This window comes from Neoarius graeffei, chromosome 11 (genome assembly GCF_027579695.1).
Source record: "Neoarius graeffei isolate fNeoGra1 chromosome 11, fNeoGra1.pri, whole genome shotgun sequence".
In the NCBI taxonomy this organism is placed as follows: Eukaryota; Metazoa; Chordata; class Actinopteri; order Siluriformes; family Ariidae; genus Neoarius; species Neoarius graeffei.
The window spans coordinates 2307268-2329767 of record NC_083579.1 but is presented as its reverse complement, the minus strand read 5'-3'; the positions used below and the strand labels follow the sequence as shown (position 1 = coordinate 2329767).

The 22500-nt window shown below is 41.6% G+C and overlaps 2 protein-coding genes across 3 annotated transcripts in view; one reads left to right on the top strand and one right to left on the bottom strand.

Moving 5' to 3' along the window:
* Nucleotides 1-9000, top strand: part of LOC132893736 (myelin and lymphocyte protein-like) — a 12843-nt gene extending 3843 nt beyond the window's left edge. For both annotated transcript variants that reach the window (XM_060932853.1, XM_060932854.1), the window contains exons 2-4: nt 52-219; nt 2789-2932; nt 8733-9000. In XM_060932853.1, the coding sequence (XP_060788836.1) occupies nt 52-219; nt 2789-2932; nt 8733-8807 (387 nt within the window). In that variant the 3' untranslated portion in view covers nt 8808-9000. The remainder of the gene's footprint in view (nt 1-51; nt 220-2788; nt 2933-8732) is intronic.
* A 13154-nt stretch (nt 9001-22154) lies between these two features.
* Nucleotides 22155-22500, bottom strand: part of mrps5 (mitochondrial ribosomal protein S5) — a 50157-nt gene continuing 49811 nt past the window's right edge. The window contains exon 11 of the mRNA XM_060933243.1: nt 22155-22500. This exon is cut by the window's right edge and continues 90 nt beyond it. Within this exon, the coding sequence (XP_060789226.1) occupies nt 22366-22500 (135 nt within the window). The 3' untranslated portion in view covers nt 22155-22365.

The following is a 22500-nucleotide window of genomic DNA, read 5'->3' as shown; positions in this document are numbered from 1 at the left end:
GTGTGTGTGTGTGTGTGTGTGTGTGTGTGTGTGTGTGTGTATGTGTGGCAGACATTCGGTGGCTTGGTATGGATCCTGGTGGCTTCAACTCATGTCCAACCGGTGAACCCTCTGGGCTGGGTGATGTTCGTCTCTGTGTTCTGTTTCATCATGACCTTCCTGTGGCTCATGATTTTCGCCTACGGAGCTCACAGTAACAAAGGAATCTGGGCTACTGTGGTGAGCATGAGCACCAACACACTACTCTTCATCATCATCATCATCATCATCATCACTTTTCAAGGATATTTCAAGAGAAATTATTTGCTCATAAATACTGTTAATATTAATCAACATGAAGCGGAACATTGGCGTAATGGCTTTTATTTTTATGAAGTTCTTTTTCACATGAAGTTGATGACCATCAGAATAGAACTAGATCACCAGACTATCAGGAACCATGAGGAACACCACCTACCATTAAACACAATAAAACCCATCAGAAACCACTGTGATGCTTTCTGATGTTTTTAGCATGGTTTAAAAAGCTGGACAGGCCACACCCACTTTTCCTGTTGTATTGTTGTTATTATCAGGTGTCAGTTTTCATGTGAGGAACGTTCCTGGTGTTCAGAGTTCCTGGTTACGCAGCTGCTTACATGAGCTCCACATTCAGATTATTAAAATCACCTGGGTGTGGTTTATACCTCCGAGCTATCCAGATTTTTCTTGAGGAGACGCTCCCAGGAAGGAGATTTGAGAGACCGTCACTTGTTTGCGTGATATGATGTGACGTGACATGACCACAGATGGAGGTCAGGAACTGATTTTCTCCAAAGAAAGCACTTTCATGAGTGTCGTATACAGTCCATCAAACTGAGAAACCATGAGGAGCTTGTGTTGGGATTTTCTGTTCATACCTTTCTCTCGTAAAATCGTCTAAACCAGCACCCAGCACAGTATGGGCTCCGTCTCATTCCTTCTGCTTTTCACTTCCTGACCCCCATCTGGATTTCACGCATCATTTGGATCATGTGACTGCCAACAGCACCTTCAATCACAAGTGCCTACCTTTAAACTAAAAACATAAGGTGACTCGAGATTAGTGATTTGCGATAAGTCACAGATTAAGACGTGTGTCCTCCAATCTCCTTTGTGTGAAAAACCCTTTTGTGGACTTTAAATTGTTGATATTATTAATTAATGAATGAATAATGTCATTTATTTAGCAGTGAGGGCTTAGTGGTTAAAGGCTCTGGGTTACTGATCATCAAACTACCACTGTTTGGGATATGAGTAATTCAGTTATAAACCTCTGTGCTCCAGGGGGCGTGTCATGGCTGATGCTGCACTCCGACCCTAGCCTGGGCCCGCCCATCCTAAGCGTGACGCAACACGAGGGCCTGTTGCGAGCTTAGTCTGGCCAGGCAGGCTATCTCCAGCTCTTCCAAGCTCCGGAAAAATCGGGAGCCAATCAACTTTGAGCATCTCCAACGGCCCTGGGTAGAGGCGTGTTCAAGGCAGTGACGTAGTAGAACTGCGACCGGAAGCCATAGATTGTTTACAGAATCATGCTGTATTGAAAGCATTCAACGGGAAGGTCTCATTGAAAACGGAGCAAAGAGCAGCCCTGGAGGTATTTATTGAAAGGAAGGACGTTTTTGCCTTGCTCCCGACCGGCTTCGGTAAGAGTTTAATCTACCAGTTAGCCCCGCTAGTAGCCAAATCAATGGGGCTCAGCGAGAATCCTATCGTCGCGTCACATACGTCAGAGGAAAGAGTGATGTGATTGGTTTAAGCTTCGTCACAGCCTTTTCTGGCTTCGACCAGTAGCAAACTGAGGCATTTCAGGGAGGCGGGTCAACCACGGGCTCTGGGAAACGGTTGGGCTGAATATCTTGGCCAGACCAATAGCTCGTAGAGCTTTGAAGTCGCGTTAGCCAGACTACTCCGACCCCATATTGTTTAAATTAAAAGGAGAAAAGGCATTTCTGGGGTCTCGGGCACAGAGGAGTGCCTGAATCACTCCATCCTGCACTGGTGGGAGATGAACCTGTGGTTGAAGGTGCTTGACACATCAAGATCAAAATCGAACGTAACTGAGACACGCCTCTGTTTCAGACAAACTCCGCCCCTTCTATCTTAGATTTATTCTCTGCTGGTAAAGTCGGATTGTGGTTCTTGTGTACTATCTGATGGCTCTGTTGGATTTAGTCTTGTGACTTTGTTGATTTTGGTGTGTTTTCTGAAAGAGTCTGTTGGTCTGTGATGGTCAGGTGGGTGAGCAAGAGAAGATTTGTTCTCCTTTATGGTGTAAATTACATCCAGGGCTTGCTGAAATATATTGAAGGTATCTGTAGGAGTTAAAGTAAACATTATTTGGCTAGTGTTTGTTAGCCGTCTCCTCTCAGTGTGACAAAACCTGTCCTGAACTCACTCCAGATGGACATTCTGGGGACGCGGGATCTTCACTCTTCATCTGGTTAAGGTGACGCGAAACCCTTGTGATTTACCACAGTTCCTGTTACTTTCCTGCTAACATGTACCTGAAAGCAATCTCTGTCTTCACATCTCACACACCCTAAAGCTCTCCTCTCCAAAACAGAGGCTGTACTACCAATAACCTCATCCAGCCTCAACCTCCAACCATCACTCTTTCATCCATCACTTCCACACCCCTTTCCTTCTCTACCTCCTGAATTAACCACCATATGGTAGAGAGGGAAAGGGGTCTGGAAGCTATGGATGAAAGAGTGATGGGGTGGAGGTATATACTGTGTGTGTGTGTGTGTGTGTGTGTGTTTTGTAGGACTTTGTGTATCACCTCCTGGCAGCTCTGTTCTATCTCAGCGCCTCGGTTCCACTCGCCAGCGTCACAATCGACATGAAGAACAGCACCATTGTCTCTCCAGTGGACAGTTTCAGATATTACCGAATCGATATCGCAGCAGTGGTGAGGAAACACACACACACACATCTCATAATATAACACAGAAGTGTAATATTTTGATAAGTTTTTCATTCGTTACGTAGAATTTTTTACTGTTTTGTTTCTGTTGAGTCAGGTTTCTACTCTGGTGGGCGGAGCCAGTTGTACTGAACAATGTTGATTGGTCACTTGCACATTACTTTTTTATTTAGAATCCTTAAGGGTTCTTCAGTGTCCCTTTGGGGGAAAACTTAAAAGTTCCGTGCCGAACACTACAACAGTGTTTCCCGTTAGAAAGGGTTAAACATGGAAGTGTTTTTATCCAATAAACCCTTAAATTATCTTGGCTCCCATAACTGTTTTCTTATGAGAAGAGGTTCCAAGTCGAACCCTTTTTGAAAGCTTAGAATGCTTATTTATTACAAAGAACCCTTGAAACATATACAACTGTGTGTTCAGAAGTAGAACTCTTTTTTTTTTTTTGAGGGGGGCTAAGAACCTTTAACTATCATGTAAACTCTTAAAGAACCCTTTTGTTCTAAAAGTGAGTGTGTGTGTTTGTGTGTGTGTTAACTGGACAAGCAAATAGTCCAAACTCATATGTAGAATATGTAGCTTGTTGGTACTCAGTTGTAGGGTTCTGGATTTTTTAAGGGTTATTTGTTATTATTAAGAGTTCTAAAAGGGTTCTAACCTTCTGATAAACAATTATTTGTAGAGTTATATGTTCTTTCTGTAATAAGTAGAAGTTTTTAGCTTTTTAAAAACGTTTTAGTTGGAACCTTCTCTGATGGGGGAGCATTCAGTTGTAGGATTCTTTAATTGGATAATTAAGTGTTTTTAGTCTCCTAAACCTTGGAACCCTTTCTAGTAACACTTGGTTTTAGGGTCCTACATTCTGCAAGGGTTCTTTGTCATAAGTACTTTACATTCTACAGTTACATTTAGCAGGGAAACACAGCCCTGATCAGAGACCAACAGTAGGTCATTTACTACTTTAACCAGCGCCGTCTCTGTGCTATGATGAGGTTGAAATCCTGAGTGAAATGTTTGAGGAATGTTATGTAGATATGAGCACAACTGCTGTGCCACAGGTTTTTATAGGCTCTAGAGATGAAGGGGAGGTTTGATATTTTCCTACAGTTTTTAATCAAGGGTTTGATAACTGCTAGTTTAATGTATTTAGTTACATAGGCAGTGCTGAGGGAGGAATTGATTTTTTTTTAAAAGAAGTTTGATTATTTCTGGTATTATCTGTTTGAGAAAATGCATAGTAGGTAAGAGATTGAGTACATAAGTTAATTTTGATGAGGAAATTACTTAAATTAATTTGGTCTGTTGAAGGGAAGTAACATATATAACTCATATGAGGCTCCAGCTTGCCTGCAACCCTGTAGAACAGGATAAGCGGCTACAGATAATGGATGGATGGATGGATGGATGGTCCATTCACCAACACGTACATCATATGACGGAACAGGAGCCTCAGTTCTCAGCTCTCATCTCCTCTCATTATCTGTAGCCGCTTTATCCTGTTCTACAGGGTCGCAGGCAAGCTGGAGCCTATCCCAGCTGAGGCACCCAAAGGAACCAGTAGATGAAGATCCTCTTTGGAGCAACGATGGGAATTAAACTTGAACCCAAGCTTTGACTTCAGAACTCTAAATAAAATGACTGTAGATTCACCATCTCACACATCCCAAAGAAACCCAACACCTGAACAATAATCAGCAGATTAAATTAATTTCCTGTTAATTCATATATAATAAATGTGACCTCATCTCATTATCTCTAGCTGCTTTATCCTGTTCTACAGGGTCGCAGGCAAGCTGGATCCTATCCCAGCTGACTACGGGCGAAAGGCGGGGTACACCCTGGACAAGTCGCCAGGTCATCACAGGGCTGACATATAGACACAGACAACCATTCACACTCACATTCACACCTACGGTCAATTTAGAGTCACCAGTTAACCTAACCTGCATGTCTTTGGACTGTGGGGGAAACCGGAGCACCCGGAGGAAACCCACGCGGACACGGGGAGAACATGCAAACTCCGCACAGAAAGGCCCTCGCCGGCCACGGGGCTCGAACCCGGACCTTCTTGCTGTGAGGCGACAGCGCTAACCACTACACCACCGTGCCGCCCCAGTTCTCAGCTTTGGAGTTTAATTGGAACACCAAACTTGTGTTCCTGTCTTAGTTTATACCTTCTAAACTGACAATGTGAATTTAGGAAAGATTGAAGAATGGTAAAAATTTCAAGCAAAATACCACAAAGGTACGAAGCTAAAAAAATTTAATTTCTCGGATTTTCCTCAAATTCACACCGCTCATTACTGAGGTCACGGAATGGACAGGAGTGCACTTTGCTTCATCCTGTAACACACCAAAGCTGAGGTTCTGATTCCCCCATGTGAGGTATAAATCGGTGAATGGGAAATCACCAAAATTTTATGTATCTCCAGTCCCCCCCCAATATTCAAGCATGATCTTCTGTTAGACTATCTGGTTGGGAAGCTGTAGGGTCTGTGGTTCCTGAGATCACAGTCCTGTTAGGTTTAGAGTTCTTCAGTGCTTTATTATAGAACAATACGGGTCATGTGAAGGAGATGAAGCCTCGAGTCTCAAGTTCTCCTGTCGCTCCTGTCTGTGTCTCAAGCTCAGTAAGCTACAGTGTTAATACGAAGAGGATCAGAGAAAACTGAATTTTTTACCGGACCCAAAAACCTCAAGTGTATTTGGGTGAAATTTTGACTTCTTGAAATTCACACTGTTGGTTCAGGAGGTCAAGAGTGAGACAGGAGCACACATTTGGGGTTTCTATTACGTTGATTTTATTTATTTATATTTATTTATTCTTTTTCAATCACCAACACACATCACATCAAAGAACAAGAATGTCTGTCAGATATCAGTTTGGAGTGTGATAGGAATACCAAACCTGACCTCCTGTGGACATCCTGACCTCCTTAATGCATGGTGTGAATTTGTGGAAGATTGAAAAATAGTCAAAACTTTCACCCCTAAAGAACCCCAAAGGCTGCAACCCAACCCTAATGCCTTTAGAGTTTGGGTGAAAAAGCAAACTTTCTCAGAACTTCTTCATATTTGCACCATTGATTATGGAGCTTGAGATGGAGCCTGTAGTAATGTGGGGTACTACGACTGCTGTTCCAAAATAGCTGCTGAACCGGTCGGGGGAGGGAGGTACAGTGGGGCAAAAAAGTATTTAGTCAGCCACCAATTGTGCAAGTTCTCCCACTTAAAAAGATGAGAGAGGCCTGTAATTTTCATCATAGGTACACTTCAACTATGAGAGACAGAATGGGGGGAAAGAATCCAGGAAATCACATTGTAGGATTTTTAATGAATTAATTGGTAAATTCCTCGGTAAAATAAGTATTTGGTCACCTACAAACAAGCAAGATTTCTGGCTCTCACAGACCTGTAACTTCTTCTTTAAGAGGCTCTTCTGTCCTCCACTCGTTACCTGTATTAATGGCACCTGTTTGAACTCATTATCAGTATAAAAGACACCTGTCCACAACCTCAAACAGTCACACTCCAAACTCCACTATGGCCAAGACCAAAGAGCTGTCAAAGGACACCAGAAACAAAATTGTAGACCTGCACCAGGCTGGGAAGACTGAATCTGCAGTAGGTAAGCAGCTTGGTGTGAAGAAATAAACTGTGGGAGCAATTATTAGAAAATGGAAGACATACAAGACCACTGATAATCTCCCTCGATCTGGGGCTCCATGCAAGATCTCACCCCGTGGGGTCAAAATGATCACAAGAATGGTGAGCAAAAATCCCAGAACCACACGGAGGGACCTAGTGAATGACCTGCAGAGAGCTGGGACCAAAGTAACAAAGGCTACCATCAGTAACACACTACGCCGCCAGGGACTCAAATCCTGCAGTGCCAGACGTGTCCCCCTGCTTAAGCCAGTACATGTCCAGGCCTGTCTGAAGTTTGCTAGAGAGCATTTGGATGATCCAGAAGAGGATTGGGAGAATGTCATATGGTCAGATGAAACCAAAATAGAACTTTTTGGTAAAAACTCAACTTGTTGTGTTTGGAGGAGAAAGAATGCTGAGTTGCATCCAAAGAACACCATACCTACTGTGAAGCATGGGGGTGGAAACATCATGCTTTGGGGCTGTTTTTCTGCAAAGGGACCAGGACGACTGATCCGTGTAAAGGAAAGAATGAATGGGGCCATGTATCGTGAGATTCTGAGTGAAAACGTCCTTCCATCAGCAAGGGCATTGAAGATGAAACGTGGCTGGGTCTTTCAGCATGACAATGATCCCAAACACACCGCCCGGGCAACGAAGGAGTGGCTTTGTAAGAAGCATTTCAAGGTCCTGGAGTGGCCTAGCCAGTCTCCAGATCTCAACCCCATAGAAAATCTTTGGAGGGAGTTGAAAGTCCGTGTTGCCCAGCGACAGCCCCAAAACATCACTGCTCTAGAGGAGATCTGCATGGAGGAATGGGCCAAAATACCAGCAACAGTGTGTGAAAACCTTGTGAAGACTTACAGAAAACGTTTGACCTCTGTCATTGCCAACAAAGGGTATATAACAAAGTATTGAGATGAACTTTTGTTATTTACCAAATACTTATTTTCCACCATAATTTGCAAATAAATTCTTTAAAAATCAGACAATGTGATTTTCTGGATTTCTTTTTCTCATTCTGTCTCTTAGTTGAAGTGTACCTATGATGAAAATTACAGGCCTCTCTCATCTTTTTAAGTGGGAGAACTTGCACAATTGGTGACTGACTAAATACCGTACTTTTTTGCCCCACTGGATATATATGTACCTTTTTGGCCCTAAGAAGGAACACATAGTTACCTTGAGGTCCAATAATAAGCCCTGGGGGGGAACATTAGTGTAGACTGTACCTTGGGGGACAGAACTGGACCCCTACTGTACCCCTGTTTCAGACAATGTCTCTGCCTCTGGGTGTCATCATTATTAATCACAGCATGTCAGTATCAGTGCAATAGGAGCGACTTCACCACCTAAAATGATCATTGTGGCACCCAAAGGAACCAGTAGATGAAGATCCTCTTTGGAGCAACGATGGGAATTGAACTTGAACCCAAGCTTTGACTTCAGAACTCTAAATAAAATGACTGTAGATTCACCATCTCACACATCCCCAAGAAACCCAACACCTGAACAATAATCAGCAGATTAAATTAATTTCCTGTTAATTCATATATAATAAATGTGACCTCATCTCATTATCTCTAGCTGCTTTATCCTGTTCTACAGGGTCGCAGGCGAGCTGGATCCTATCCCAGCTGACTACGGGCGAAAGGCGGGGTTCACCCTGGACAAGTCGCCAGGTCATCACAGGGCTGACACATAGACACAGACAACCATTCACACTCACATTCACACCTACGCTCAATTTAGAGTCACCAGTTAACCTAACCTGCATGTCTTTGGACTGTGGGGGAAACCGGAGCACCCGGAGGAAACCCACGCGGGCGGACACGGGGAGAACATGCAAACTCCACACAGAAAGGCCCTCGCTGGCCACGGGGCTCGAACCCGGACCTTCTTGCTGTGAGGCTACAGCGCTAACCACTACACCACCGTGCTGCCCCTAAATGTGACCTCTTTAAACATTTTAAACAGCATGTTTATTTATCCAAACCTGAATTTTACCAAAGAATGAGCAACAACAATAAAACACAAAATGAGGAATCAGATCGTATTTATTTCTCCAAATAGACAAAACACATCAGTGGGATCAAATATAACACTGTGTGTGTGTGTGTGTGTGTGTGTTCTTTCCCAGGTGTTCGCCTATATCACCACGCTGTTGTACTTCGTTCACTGCATTCTCTCTGCCATCAGATGGAAATCCTTCTGAACAAATGATGGAACATGATGAGAAACGTTCACGCTCTGTCACTGCCCACATCTGATCCTTTAACTCCAGATGATTGTAGATCCTCCTGATCACAGATGATAGTTTAAACGAATCATTATTGTTTTTATTTTCACATGAATTAATTCTGTATCATATCTAACCAAATAAAATGGAGAACATTTTTATAACAGTAGACACAGGTTAAAAAACCTCTTTGTACCTGAGAAGAAATCATTTTGTATATTTTTGACACGCTGGAATAAGTAACGTTTTAATAAATGCTGTGTAAAGGCTGTGTGTAGATGATGGTGATGTAGAATAGCTCTTTAACGTGTGTGGACTGAACGAACGAGTCCTCGATCCGTGATGAGTCGTGTTTCAGGTCTCATAGTGACCCGATGTTTAGATTTTGGTGTTTTTGAGCTCCGCCTCCATCACATCCATCTGTACAGTCACAGGTTTGGGGAGAACTGACCCTTGGGTTCTTTATCAGTGGGAAGTGAGAGTCATGACATCAACCAAAGGCATCAGATTGATCATTTTAATGCAGATGTATTAATAAATGGAGGAAAAGCCGTCAGAGTATCAGCTTCAGGAAGAATGATGCTAAAATAATAATAATAAAAAAAGGATAACAGGTTTATAACCTGTCTTCTCTATTTCAAACAAAAATGAAAAAAGTATAATTAACAGTTATTCCATGAAATCGAGTCGTGCATGAGCTGATGGGTGACGAGGCGCGTAGCACCGAGTTGTCTATAATCCATGTACGATGACATTGAGTGGAATAACTGTTTTATTCTATCCACATTCACTGGGTTTTGAGAAACAGAGCATTTTTATCTTTTGCAAATTTGATAAATAAAAACTTTATACGAAACGTCCGACAAAATCATTTCCGCTTAGAATGTAAACAAAGCAGCAAAATGACAGGAGCGATTTGTGAAAAATGTGATAATTCTTGAAAAATAAAAAAGATAAATTATTACCATCAAATAATTTTATTCCATATTTTATTGCTTTTTTAAAAATATTTTTTGGGGTTTTGTTTTCAAATAAAGTTTTTATTTTGTCCTTGGTTGGTTCAGCAACACGTGCCACCATTTTGTTCTTCTTTAGGGTTTTTTGCTGGTTGGCAAACCAATTTAAAGGTGCATTACTGCCACCGACTGGGCTGGAGTGTGGAACAGGCGATATGGGGGGGAAAAAACTATTCTTTTAGCTATTTCTGTTTCTTTGAAATACTTGATAAAGTGATATATCTGACTTGATGCGCTCCACCATTTTGTTTTTCTCTACTCACGGTATATGAGCTGATATCCTAGTAATAGAGTAACTAATCAGTGTGTGTGATTGCTCATATCCAGTGAATGTGGATAGAATAATACTGGATATTCCCTTTCTTCTCATCTGAAAAAAAACCCAGCATTCCCACCCAAAAGAAGTTTCCATCCAGCTACAAAGGGAACAATTATCCTCTTTTTTACAGACTGCGGCTGTGAGATGTATGTAAACTGCACCTATAAACTATTTACATATGCACAGAATGTTACAAAACTACTGTCAAACTAAAAGAGAGACACTTTAAGAGCTGATAATGAAGTACAAAAGTTAATAATGTTGTACGAGCGTAATGTTGAGCTACTCATTACTCCTGAGATCTCCATCCATCATCTACAGTGCTCATCCATCAGGGTCATGGGGGAAGGTGGAGCCAATCCCAGGTGACTTCAAGTGAGAGGCGGGGTTCACCCTGGACAGGTCACCAATCTATCACAGGACTACACAGAGACAAACACCCATCACACACACACACACCACTGCAGGATTCAGAGGAGCCAGATGACCAAATCCGCATGTCTTTGGACTGTGGGAGGAACTGGAGAACCCTGAAGAAACCTGCACAGGTACTATGAGGAGAACATGCAAACTCCACACAGAAAGACCTCAGTCAGCTGTGAGGTTCTAACCCAGAACCTTCTCGCTGTGAGGCTACAGTGCAGCGTTTGTGTAGATTTCCATCACTCGTCTGAACCCTTATTGATTGGGTTCAAATTGTAAAATTGGTGTGATTTTACACATTGGACACAGATCATGCTGTTAAATATAAACACCCAAAAAAACTCTAAGGGGTGAACCTCTGTGGTTTCTTGGCCAAAATTTGTAACCTGTTCAGATTTTCTCCAAAATCGCACCATGGACTCAGGAAGTCAAGACGAAGATGACGGTGCAGTTTCGTATTCCCATCACACTGAGAGCCGACGCCCTGTTTCCAGTATTCCAGCTAATAAAATATCCAGGTTTTGGTCCCATTAAAGATGTTAACGTGGAGATTATTCGGTCTGAACCTTCAGTTCTCTCTCTGACTTGGTGCACCACAGAGACCAAACACTATCATACTGATCTTCTTCCACATCAGCGTTTTATCACAAATCATTTCTTAGCATTAGATATGAAACTCTGAGATTGTGTAGATTTGTGGAAAGGGAGAGTCACCTCATGAACGTGAACCTCAAGAACTGTACACAGATTACAGGAAGTTTAGAACTGAGCTTTGGAGTGTGAAAGGACGAAGCAAACCGGACTCCTGTCTTGGTCTTCACCTCACGGGACACATGAGGAGAACGTCAACTTTTAACCTGAACAACTCTCAGGGTTGGGGGTGAGGGGTGAGCTTTCATGGGATTTTTGGATGAAATGTTTTTACATTTTTTCCCAACCTGACCTCACAGGTTAGAGAGGTTCAGACCGGAGTGAAGATGTTCACACTGTTACACTGATCTCTGCTGCTTCCTTCTAAGCGTTATTCTTCTTCCTGCTTTACTGAGAGGTGAGAAAGTGAGCAATCAACTGGTGATGTGTGTGAACACACAGCGAGAGAGGATATGATTCCCCGGCCTCCTCTTTACTCCGGGTAACTCGATCAGCTCCGGCTCTCTTTATCTCCAACACGTCTGCACTTCTCTTTAGAAGAAACCCGTCACTGCTGCTCTCCACAAAAAGCCTCGTCAGAAATGCAGCCTTTTGACTCGAGCTCATCTTTTACACTCAGCGTGACTTGCAGAACTCAGTGGTGTCAATTTACAGCTCAGGATAATAAACCTGCTCCACTCTGCTGTCCGAGAGTTTCCGGCTTTCCTCATGATCGTCCTCGAACGATTCCGACACTTAAGATTTAAACTCTACTCACACTGAACTTCACCGCTTCTTATTCTTCTTCCTCAGGTTTCTCAGGGAAAGTGGGTTGTGTTGGAAGATTTTTATCACCTTAAATAAAGGCTGAATGTCTTGAACCAATAAAGACACCAGTGATGTAATAAAGGCTGCTCAGGTTCCACATGACCACTAATGGCAGGAAACATTAAATTAAGTAATTATTTAAATTAAAAAAAAGAAGTTTAGAAATCACAGAAAATGGAGCTGCACTGCAGAAAAAAAACTGTTTAAATAGTGCTTACAAAAAGCAAAATTATTTATTATAGTGTTGTAATAATTAGATTACAGTATGGACCACTTTTTCCATGGAATAAAAACATGTTCTATCCCCTTCTAGTGGGTTTACTGATGCCATGCAATATTGTTATCATATCGCTTATCCTCCGTGTATTACGCCACTCTCCACAATGCAGAATGAGTGTGCAATATTGTTATAATATTGCATGTTGTCAAGACAACATGACATCACACACATGAAGATCCAATGACAAAACTTTTCTGCTGGAGAATAAATAAACTGAAACTGAAGACGCGCTGAACACCCGAAAGGCAACCAAAACTTCATTATATATTCTTCACACATATTTACAAGAGAAAAACAGACCAACAGACATCGAAAAACTGGAAAAGAGAGACATCGGAGATGTAAAACTTCCGTGCTCATGAGTGACTGTGAGAGTTTGTTCACAAACATGACCGAGGGGTTTGCGTCATTAAAAGCAGAAGATTTAAAGTGAAAGACGTGCTGAACACCTGAAAGGCTACAAAAACTTCACTGGATATTCTTCATACATATTTACAAGAGAAAAACAGACCAACAGACATAAAAAAACAGGAAAAGAGAGCAATAGCGGAAATATAAAGTTCTACTTGGAGGCGAGGAAAAGTGATGGAGACTTTTCCAAGAGGACATCACTTGTGGACTTCACTCAGCAAAGCCCTTTTGTTTTGAACAACTGCAATGGAGCAATTAACTTCGACCAAAAGTAACTTGAACTGTCTACCTGTGTATCGCTTGTGTATAAGTCGGGTTGTTGTTCAGGGTTTTTGGACTTGTACCATTTTTATTGTTAGAACTTTGACTTTGTACAGTACACTGGACTGACAGAACATTGAATTACATTCGATATTGGTAAGTTCCCCCCATTCTTAACTTTTTGTAAAATCTATCATTGTTCCATTGAATGTGTATGTACATTAATAATAATAATAATAATAATAATAAATATTGGCTGGCTTTTTTTTCATGGTCTATCAGATATATTCCATTCAGCTCCTCGTCTTCGACTCGTTCAGCATCATGCTCGCTGAATGGAATATATCTGATCGACCACTCAATGCCAGACAATATTATTTAAATAATATTTATTCATACATGCTACTGAATACCCTAATACTATTATAATTATTCTATTTAATAATTACATTAATTGGTATAATCAATATTCATTTCCATTTGTATAATTGTGTCATAACTAATAAATAACATTAATAATATATAATTATGTCATCAATAAAAATATTGAATAGTAATAATTATATTAAATAATATTACTAAACATTTTAAATTATTTAACATAAATATTAAAACGCCTCTAAATTCTAGTTTATTAATTAAAATTTATGATTATAATTAAATTCTACAAATTATTTAACAATAATATAAACAGTAATATAAACGGCTATAAAATATAAAGCGATAGTGTGTGTGTGTGTGTGTGTGTGTGTGTGTGTGTGAGAGATGAGTGAAGATGACATGTGTTTATGATGCCGTGACCTTCGTCTTTAATCGTGTTCTTTTGTCGTTCTCATACACACATGAATATTTGATGAAGTATCTCTGAGACTGCCGACAATAACACGACTGACTTATTACTTATTCAACACACACACACACACACACACACACACACACACACACACACACACACACACACACACCAGGGTGGCCGCGGGTCCTTAAAAAGTCTTAAATTTAATTTTCCTAAAATAAGGCCATTAAAAAGTCTTAAATTTCAAACCCTGTGGTCTTAAATTTTCAATCTTAAATTTATGGAGATTTTATTCAGTCATATCGTTAAAATGTGGTACACTTTGGATGGGGAAGAAGTTTAATCGTTTTTGATGCTCACAATTATACCGCGCAGGCTCCGAATCCACCGGTTGCTAGACACACACGTGCTTGACAACCACTCAGTGCCTGATCTGTTGATGGAAGGTAGTCTGAGCCACAATGGGTAAATGTAAATTTAATGATAACTGGCTGCAAGATGCAAAATACTCGTGGTGGCTGAAAGCTGTACCCAAAGATGCCAACGAGGCATACTGTGTAGCATGCTGTAAGACTTTTAAGTTGGGCACAATGGGGATAAGAGCGGTGGACTCTCATATGAAGAGCGCCAAGCACGTTGCTTTTGCTAAAGGCCGCGAGCATCAGCCTCAAATATCCGACTTCAGCGCTGCCACCACTAACGGTCGTGGAGAAGAGGATAGATCTGCGAGGCTACTGTCGTCCGACATTCAAACAATGTGTGGATCTACTCCGACACTGAGGGCAGAAGTGATCTGGGTACTCAGGACTATCACTGGCCACCATTCATATAGATCCAATGACGGAACTGACGATGTGTTTAAGGCGATGTTTCCCGATTCAGCACTGAACAAGCAGAGGGGAAATCGGGAACCCTCATGGCCCAGCTAATAACAAAATCAAACGTTCTTAGAAAGCGTTTCAAAGAAAAAGTAGCCGAACTGAAAGACCTTGAGAGTGAGCTGGATCAAGAAACGGAAAAACTTAGGAAAATGCCATAGTGTGTGTGAGCGTGAGCGTGTTGCATTGTCAGTGAGTATTGTACTGTACAATGAGTAAGAGTGTTGTCTTGTTTATGTAAGTGTGTGTGTGTGTCTGTGAGAGAGAATATATTCTATTGCGTGCATGTGAGAGAATAGTATTGTTTGTGTGTGGGTATCATTCCAAGTGTTTTAAGAAGTGCAAGTGAGCATACCTTTCAAGTGAGTGAGCCGGAGTTTCAGGTGTATGTGCATTCACATTGTTTAACTGTTGTTTTCTGCATTGTTGTTTGACCAAAGATGGAACTGAACAATTCTGCTTACAATGTGACTCCCCAAGCAGAGAAAATAATAATAAAAAAAACCTGTTGCATTGGATTCTGTGTGTAGGTATCATGCCGCCATTCTGTGTCTAAGAACTACAACTCCCAGTCCTCTTCCACGTGACCTACGTCACGCGTGGGCGGGATCATCTACGTCAGTCCGCCATGCGCGCATAAGTCCAGGCGGAAGCTCCGCTCTTTGTCTCTCGTGTCCGGATTCCAAGGAATCTAGACGCACAAAAGAGATGCTCTCAAACCCGAAAACACTTCCTTCTTGCAAGATTCACCATCCAGCGCGTTCTGTGCTTAACCACTGGCCAAGGTAAAAGTCCAGAATAGCACGATCTTTAAACTCAACCTGAGTTACAACCGGTTTATTCGTATTAGAAGTGACGTCACGACTGCAGCTCAAACGCAGTTTTAATTTGTAATTAGGAGCGACCAGAATTCCTCCTGATTGAAGTTCTGTGCACATTAATCAGAGACTTTCCTTTCATCACGAACTACGCGTCGGATCAAGAGAAGTTCTCTGTCCACAGAATCGACTCACGGAATCGACTCACGTGCTTCATGAACAGCGAAGCTCTGCAATGGCGAACATCTTCTCAGAACTTTGCTAGAGGCAAGATATTGAGTAAAATATATTTGGGCATAATAATTAAGCTAGTTTTAGGAAGTTGCTTTATTGAAAGTGTGAATTTAAACCCAGGTTTATTCATTACACTATTAGACACGCAGCGTGTCGAATTGAATTGTTCTGTTTGTTTAATCTCATTTGTTTTCAGTTGATAGGCTGTGCATGTTTCTTTTCTCTCTTACTAACATAATTCTCTTAACACACATTTTGATCTTATTAAGAGTTCAGTGAGTTTGGTAATGTTATGAGTGTGGAATCCTTTTGTTACTTAGAAACACGTGCTCAACAGGCCTGACCAGGCCTGATACACTTTAGATAGCTTCCCTTTTGTCTTAGCTTAGCAACACGATGCTAATCTGGTCCTACCTCGTGCTCAAACACATTTTGGTTAGCTATACAGAACTAGCCTTTTGTCTAAACACATGGTCAAGCCCCTCCTCCACACTCAACATACCAAAACATCAGATAAGAACATTCCAAATTTTATAGCTCCCTCATACACACACACCTTGGCTCAGGCCTAGGGGCCTAACACACATAAACACACATACATATATATATATATATATATATATATATATATATATATATACACACACCTCACTGCTTGTATATATTGATTATTATTTTTATCTTTGTATAATAAATTCATTTATTATCAAAGCTGTGTGTATTCATCTTGGTGTGAACAATATCTGAAGTCCCCAATCGCAAAGAATTCAAAAAGGTGCAGATTTATGTAATATAGTAAGTGATCAATAATAATTTTGAAATATACCATAATCTAGCTGTTTGGTAATTTATCCAGGATTAATGGTATGATTCACTAAATGATTCACTGAATGATTCACTTCAAATGAGACTGATTCTATGGTATGATTCAATTCAAATGAGTCAAAATAAACGATTCAATGGGATTGATTCATTTTAATTATTAACCTTCAAATTTAATGAGACTGATTTAATGAGATTGATCACTTAATTTCAATAATTAACTGATTGCACCTACATGTGTGTGTGACTTCATTCACATTTTCACGTTGTTACATTGGATTCAAACGTTGTGACTGCATTCTGATTGTCACAGTTACAAGTTTATCCTTATATTGTGTTCTGAGTGTGTGAATGTCTGTAAAGGAAAAGAAATGAAGTACTTCTACTAGAATAGTGTTTTCTGGTGAATGTTTACAAGAACAATAAGTTACATTAAATTATATAGGTTTTTTTTTTTCAAAAGAGTATGTTTTTGCGTGACTTTAGATTTGGTTTTAATTTTTTTTGGAACATGGTATGAAAAAGTCTTAAATTTTACTTGGACAAACCTGTAGACACCCTGCACACACACACGTCAAGTCAAGTTTATTTGTATCGCGCTTTTAACAATAAATATTGTTGCAAAGCAGCTTTACAGAATTTGAACGACTTAAAACATGAGCTAATTTTATCCCTAATCTATCCCCAATGATGAAGCCTGTGGCGACGATGGCAAGGAAAAACTCCCTCAGACGACATGAGGAAGAAACCTCGAGAGGAACCAGACTCAAAAGGGAACCCATCCTCATTTGGGCAACAACAGACAGCATGACTATAACATTAACAGTTTTAACATGAAGTCAGTTTCGTTGATGTTATAAACTCTTCATTGATGGAAACTTGAGTGCAAAACTGTTCATAACAACTGCAGTCCTAAAGTTAGCAAGACAACTGTAGTCCTCAGCCATAAAAGCATTACTGTAAGTGTCCAGAGCGTCCTCCAGGTGTGACTTTCAACTGTCCTCATGGGGCCGTCCTTCACAGGAGCGATGAGACTCCAACCAGACACAGAGCACCAGGATGGATCAGGCAGGTCTGAGGAGCAGAAGAGGTTCAGCATCTCGATCCCAGGACTGACATGTAACTCAGAGGGACAGATTTTTTTTTTTGGGGGGGGGGGGGGGGGGGAACTCAGGTTGTTAGGTATGCCCAATGTCACCTGAATAAGTAGGAACAGTATACATATTGCACTGAGTACAAGCAGGGACTCCGGCAACTAACTATGACAGCATAACTAAAAGGAGAGAGCCAGAAGGTAACACAGGCATGAGGGGCCCCGGGACATAAAGCAGCAGCCACTACACCGTCAACAAACTCGAGTGAGCAAGCGAGTGGGGACTGACAGCATCCATACATCCCAGTTTACCAAAACACTCTGTCTGAGGATCCTCCAGATCTACTCCTTTACCTCATAAACACCATTAACACAAGGCTTGACTAAACAGGTATGTTTTCAGCCGAGACTTAAACACTGAGACTGTGTCTGATTCCCGAACACTACTTGGAAGGCTGTTCCATAACTGTGGGGCTTTGTAAGAAAAGGCTCCGCCCCCTGATGTAGCCTTCACTATACGATGTACCAGCAGATAGCCTGCACCTTTTGATCTAAGTAGGCGTGGCGGGTCATAGAGGAGCAGAAGTTCACTCAGGTACTGTGGTGCGAGACCATTCAGTGCTTTAAAGGTCAATAGTAGTATTTTATAATCAATACGAAATTTGATTGGGAGCCAATGCAGTGTGGATAAGACAGGGGTGATGTGGTCATATTTTCTAGTTCTAGTAAGGACTCTCACTGCTGCATTTTGAACTAACTGGAGCTTGTTTATGCACTTATTGGAACATCCAGACAGTAAGGCATTACAATAATCCAACCTGGAGGGAACGGAAGCATGAACTAGTTTTTCCGTGTCATGTAGTGACATTAAATTTCTTATCTTAGCAATATTTCTGAGATGAAAGAAAGCTATCCGGGTCATGTTATTAATGTGAGTTTCGAATGAAAGACTGGGGTCAATAATCACTCCGAGGTCTTTTACTGCTGCACGTGAAGAAACAGAAAGGCCATCCAGAGTCACTGTGGAATCAGAAAACTTACTTCTAGCTGCATGTGGTCCGAGTACAAGTACTTCTGTCTTGTCAGAGTTAAGCAGAAGGAAGTTAATAAGCATCCAGTGTCTAATGTCCTTTATACATTCCTCAATTCTATTAAGCTGGTGTCTCTCATCAGGTTTTGCAGAAACATACAACTGTGTGTCATCAGCATAACAGTGGAAACTAATACAATGTTTATGAATAATATCACGCAGAGGGAACATATATAGAGAAAAAAGCAGTGGACCCAAGACAGAACCTTGTGGAACACCAAACTTTACCTCAGTACGTCTAGAAATATCACCATTTACATCAACATACTGATAGCGATCAGTTAAATAAGAGCTGAGCCAGGAGAGGGCCGTTCCCTTAACTCCCACAACATTTTCTAGTCTATCCAGAAGAATGGAATGATCAATGGTGTCAAATGCTGCACTAAGGTCAAGCAACACAAGCAGCGAGACACAGCCCTGATCAGACGCCAACAGTAGGTCGTTTACTACTTTAACCAGTGCTGTCTCTGTGCTATGATGAGGTCTAAATCCTGACTGATACATTTCATGGATGTTATTCCTATGTAAATATGAGCATAACTGCTGTGCCACAGCTTTTTCAAGGATCTTGGAGATAAAGGGGAGGTTTGATATTGGCCGATAATTGGACAGCTGACAGGGATCAAGGTCAGGTTTTTTAATCAGGGGTTTGATAACTGATAGTTTAAAGGATTTGGGTACATAGCCGATCGTAAGAGAAGAATTTATTATTTTTAGAAGCGGTTCAATTACTTCAGGTATTATCTGTTTGAATAGACGTGTAGGTAAGGGATCTAGTACACAAGTTGAGGCTTTTGATGCGGAGATTAATGAAAGTAATTCAGTTTCTTTAAGGGGAGTAAAACATTCTAATTGTTGATCTGATACAGTTATATTGTTAACTACAGGGTCACTTACATTGTCTGACCTTAAATTAGTAGTTTGAATTTTTTGTCGGATATTCTCAATTTTGTCATTAAAAAAATTCATGAAGTCGTTGCTACTCCATACTGCAGGTGTGCATGTGTCTATAGTGGACTTATTCCTGGTTAATTTTGCTGCAGTATTAAATAGGAATCTAGGATTATTCTGTGACTCTACACACACACGGGTTAGCTGTAATTTCTCAGAAATGTTAATGTGTGGTGTAACTATCCAACCTCAGATGAATACAGCGTTAATTATAATCTATAATTACGTCTAAGAAAGTGTGTGTGATGTGTGTTTATGAAATAAATCAAGCATTTTATAACTAATATAAACAAACTGAAACATTTATGGCCCTTTTCCACTACCCTTTCTCAGCTCACTTCAGCTCACTTCAGCCCGACACGGCTTGCGTTTCGACTACCAAAGAACAGCACGACTCAGCTCGCTTCAGCCCTGCTTAGCCCCTAAAACTCGCACCGTTTTGAAGTGGGGCTGAAGCGAGCCAAAGCGAGCCGAGTGAGGCTGGGGGCGTGAGCAGACACTCCCCTGTGCACTGATTGGTGAGGAGGAGTGTCCTCACATGCCCACACACGCCCCGCGAGCATGCTGGGATCTGTAAACACCGTAAACCCGGAAGGAGAATAATTACGAATTACGAGAATTTCTGAAGCCTTATGCGCCTCGCCTCATCTATACGCTCTTGCCAGTATCTGTTGGCGTTGTCGGCGACAACAAGCCACAGCACCAAGACCAGCAACACTAACGACTCCATGTTTATTGTTTACTATCCGGGTCGTGAGACTACCGCTTAAAAGCTCACTGATGTCACTGTTTGCGCTGCTTAACGACATCACGTGACGTCCACCCACTTTCGCTAACTCCACCCAATGTGTCCACCCACTTCCAGCCAGCACGGTTCAGCGCGGTTGTAGTCGAAATGCAACTTCAACAGCCCCACTCAGCTCGACTCAGCACGGCACGGCTCAGCCGCGTTTATAGTGGAAAAGCAGCATTAGAGATGTTTAAAGTCGAACATGACCGTTTTGAGAACGTAAAAGTTTTTAAAACTTCTTTATTACACAACTCACCGTAAAATCACTAAGAAACACATCTGTCATTAATGTCATCAGGCTATTTTTATTTTTTGAAAATTCTTTGTTCAAATAAATTTACTTTAATTTTAAATATCAGATTTCTGTCATGGTTTCAGACTCAAATTAACCATAATGAAATTTTAATAACCTTTTTACATTTTTTTAAACAAAGGTGCCAATAATTCTGTAGCTGATAACGTATTGAATACAGTAACCCAATCCACAAGGCAGCAGAAGAGGAAAAACAGGAAGCTGAAGGAAAAAGGAGGGAAATGTGATCTCCATGACTCTAGTTTGAGTTTTTCAGAAACTGCTGATCTTCTGGAACATTCCCATACTGCGCTCTCCAGAGCCGGGATCTTCAAGCTTCTCCATGTGGCTGCAGGATTTCATTCCAGGTAAGTACGAGGTTCACAGGACAGCTGATTGCAGACCAGGATGAACCAATGAAACCTGTGGAATCAGGCATGTGGCTGGAATGAGACCCTGTAGCTGCTCCAGGTCTCCAAGGAGAAGACTGAAGACTCCAGCTGTAGAGTTTTACACAGAATGGTGCAGATCTGTGGACTTGATGATGAGAGGAGAACGAGCAGACCAGGGTGGAGCTGACAGGACGGGTACAGTGACTCAAATAACCACTCTGTACAACTGTGATGAGCAGAAAAGCATCTCGACTCATGGAACCTTGAGGTGGAGGAGTTTCAGCAGCAGCACATCAGGTTTCAGTCCCATCAGCCACAGCGAAGACTGGAATAAGACCAGGAAGTGTTTTAATAGTCCTCAGCTGTCTCCTGTTTCCAGACTGGAAGGTTGAGGGGCCATACGGCGGGTTTTCTGAGCGCCAGCGTCTTTCTTTAGTGCCGTGGCCTCGTGCAGCCGCCTGGAGAAGCAGCACTGCACCCGGTGCCTTCGAGCTGAAAATCTCAGGATGTTCCAGAAAGGAGCCGGTGTCCTCACGGTCACTCCTTTACACGCAGCCAATCACATGGAAGTTAGTGGTGACACACTGTTGAGATATTGTTGTCATAGAAACAAAACCGATGTGCAGCGTGGAAGTGTTTATTTGACGAAGCTCAGGGACGATGTGCTCCTCAGCACCCTGCGAGAGAGGAACACTACACGCAGACACGCCCTAACTCCGTGTGGAACGGTTCAGTTGGGGTGAAAACTTGTGCACGGCACTGTAAAATAAATAAATAAATAAATAAATAAATAATTGACCAATCAGATGTCTGATGAGTTCTACATACTCAACACTCGGACTTCTGTTAATCTGTTTTAGTTAAAATTGTACCGACTTTAATGGGAATCGATCCACTTTACAACTGATTTCTAAGTTTTATTTAATTCAGTATTTTATTATTTAATCATATAAACCCCGAAAACACAGACATCTGATTCATAAAAGCTCCAACACCACACACGTTTTTAAACATTTATTTAAATTTTTAGCAATAACAACAACAACACACATGGCGTAGGCGGTTCTCTTGGTTCTGACCCACACCGAATGCCAGTTCTGTGCTCAGAACTTTCTGCTGATTGGGTTCTGTGTTTTCCTCCTTCAGGTCGTTTGTGTTCGGTTGGATGTTTGTGATTTCACGTTCAGTCTCGAGGTTCAGAAACGTTTCATCACCAGACGGTTCTCTTGACGCTGGCCCACACCGAGCGCTTCATTCCCTGCGCGAGCTGAACGTCGGCCCAGTGCAGCTTCGTGTTCGGAATGTCGTCCTCCACCTCCGGGTCGCTCCGGGCTCCGAGCTGCGG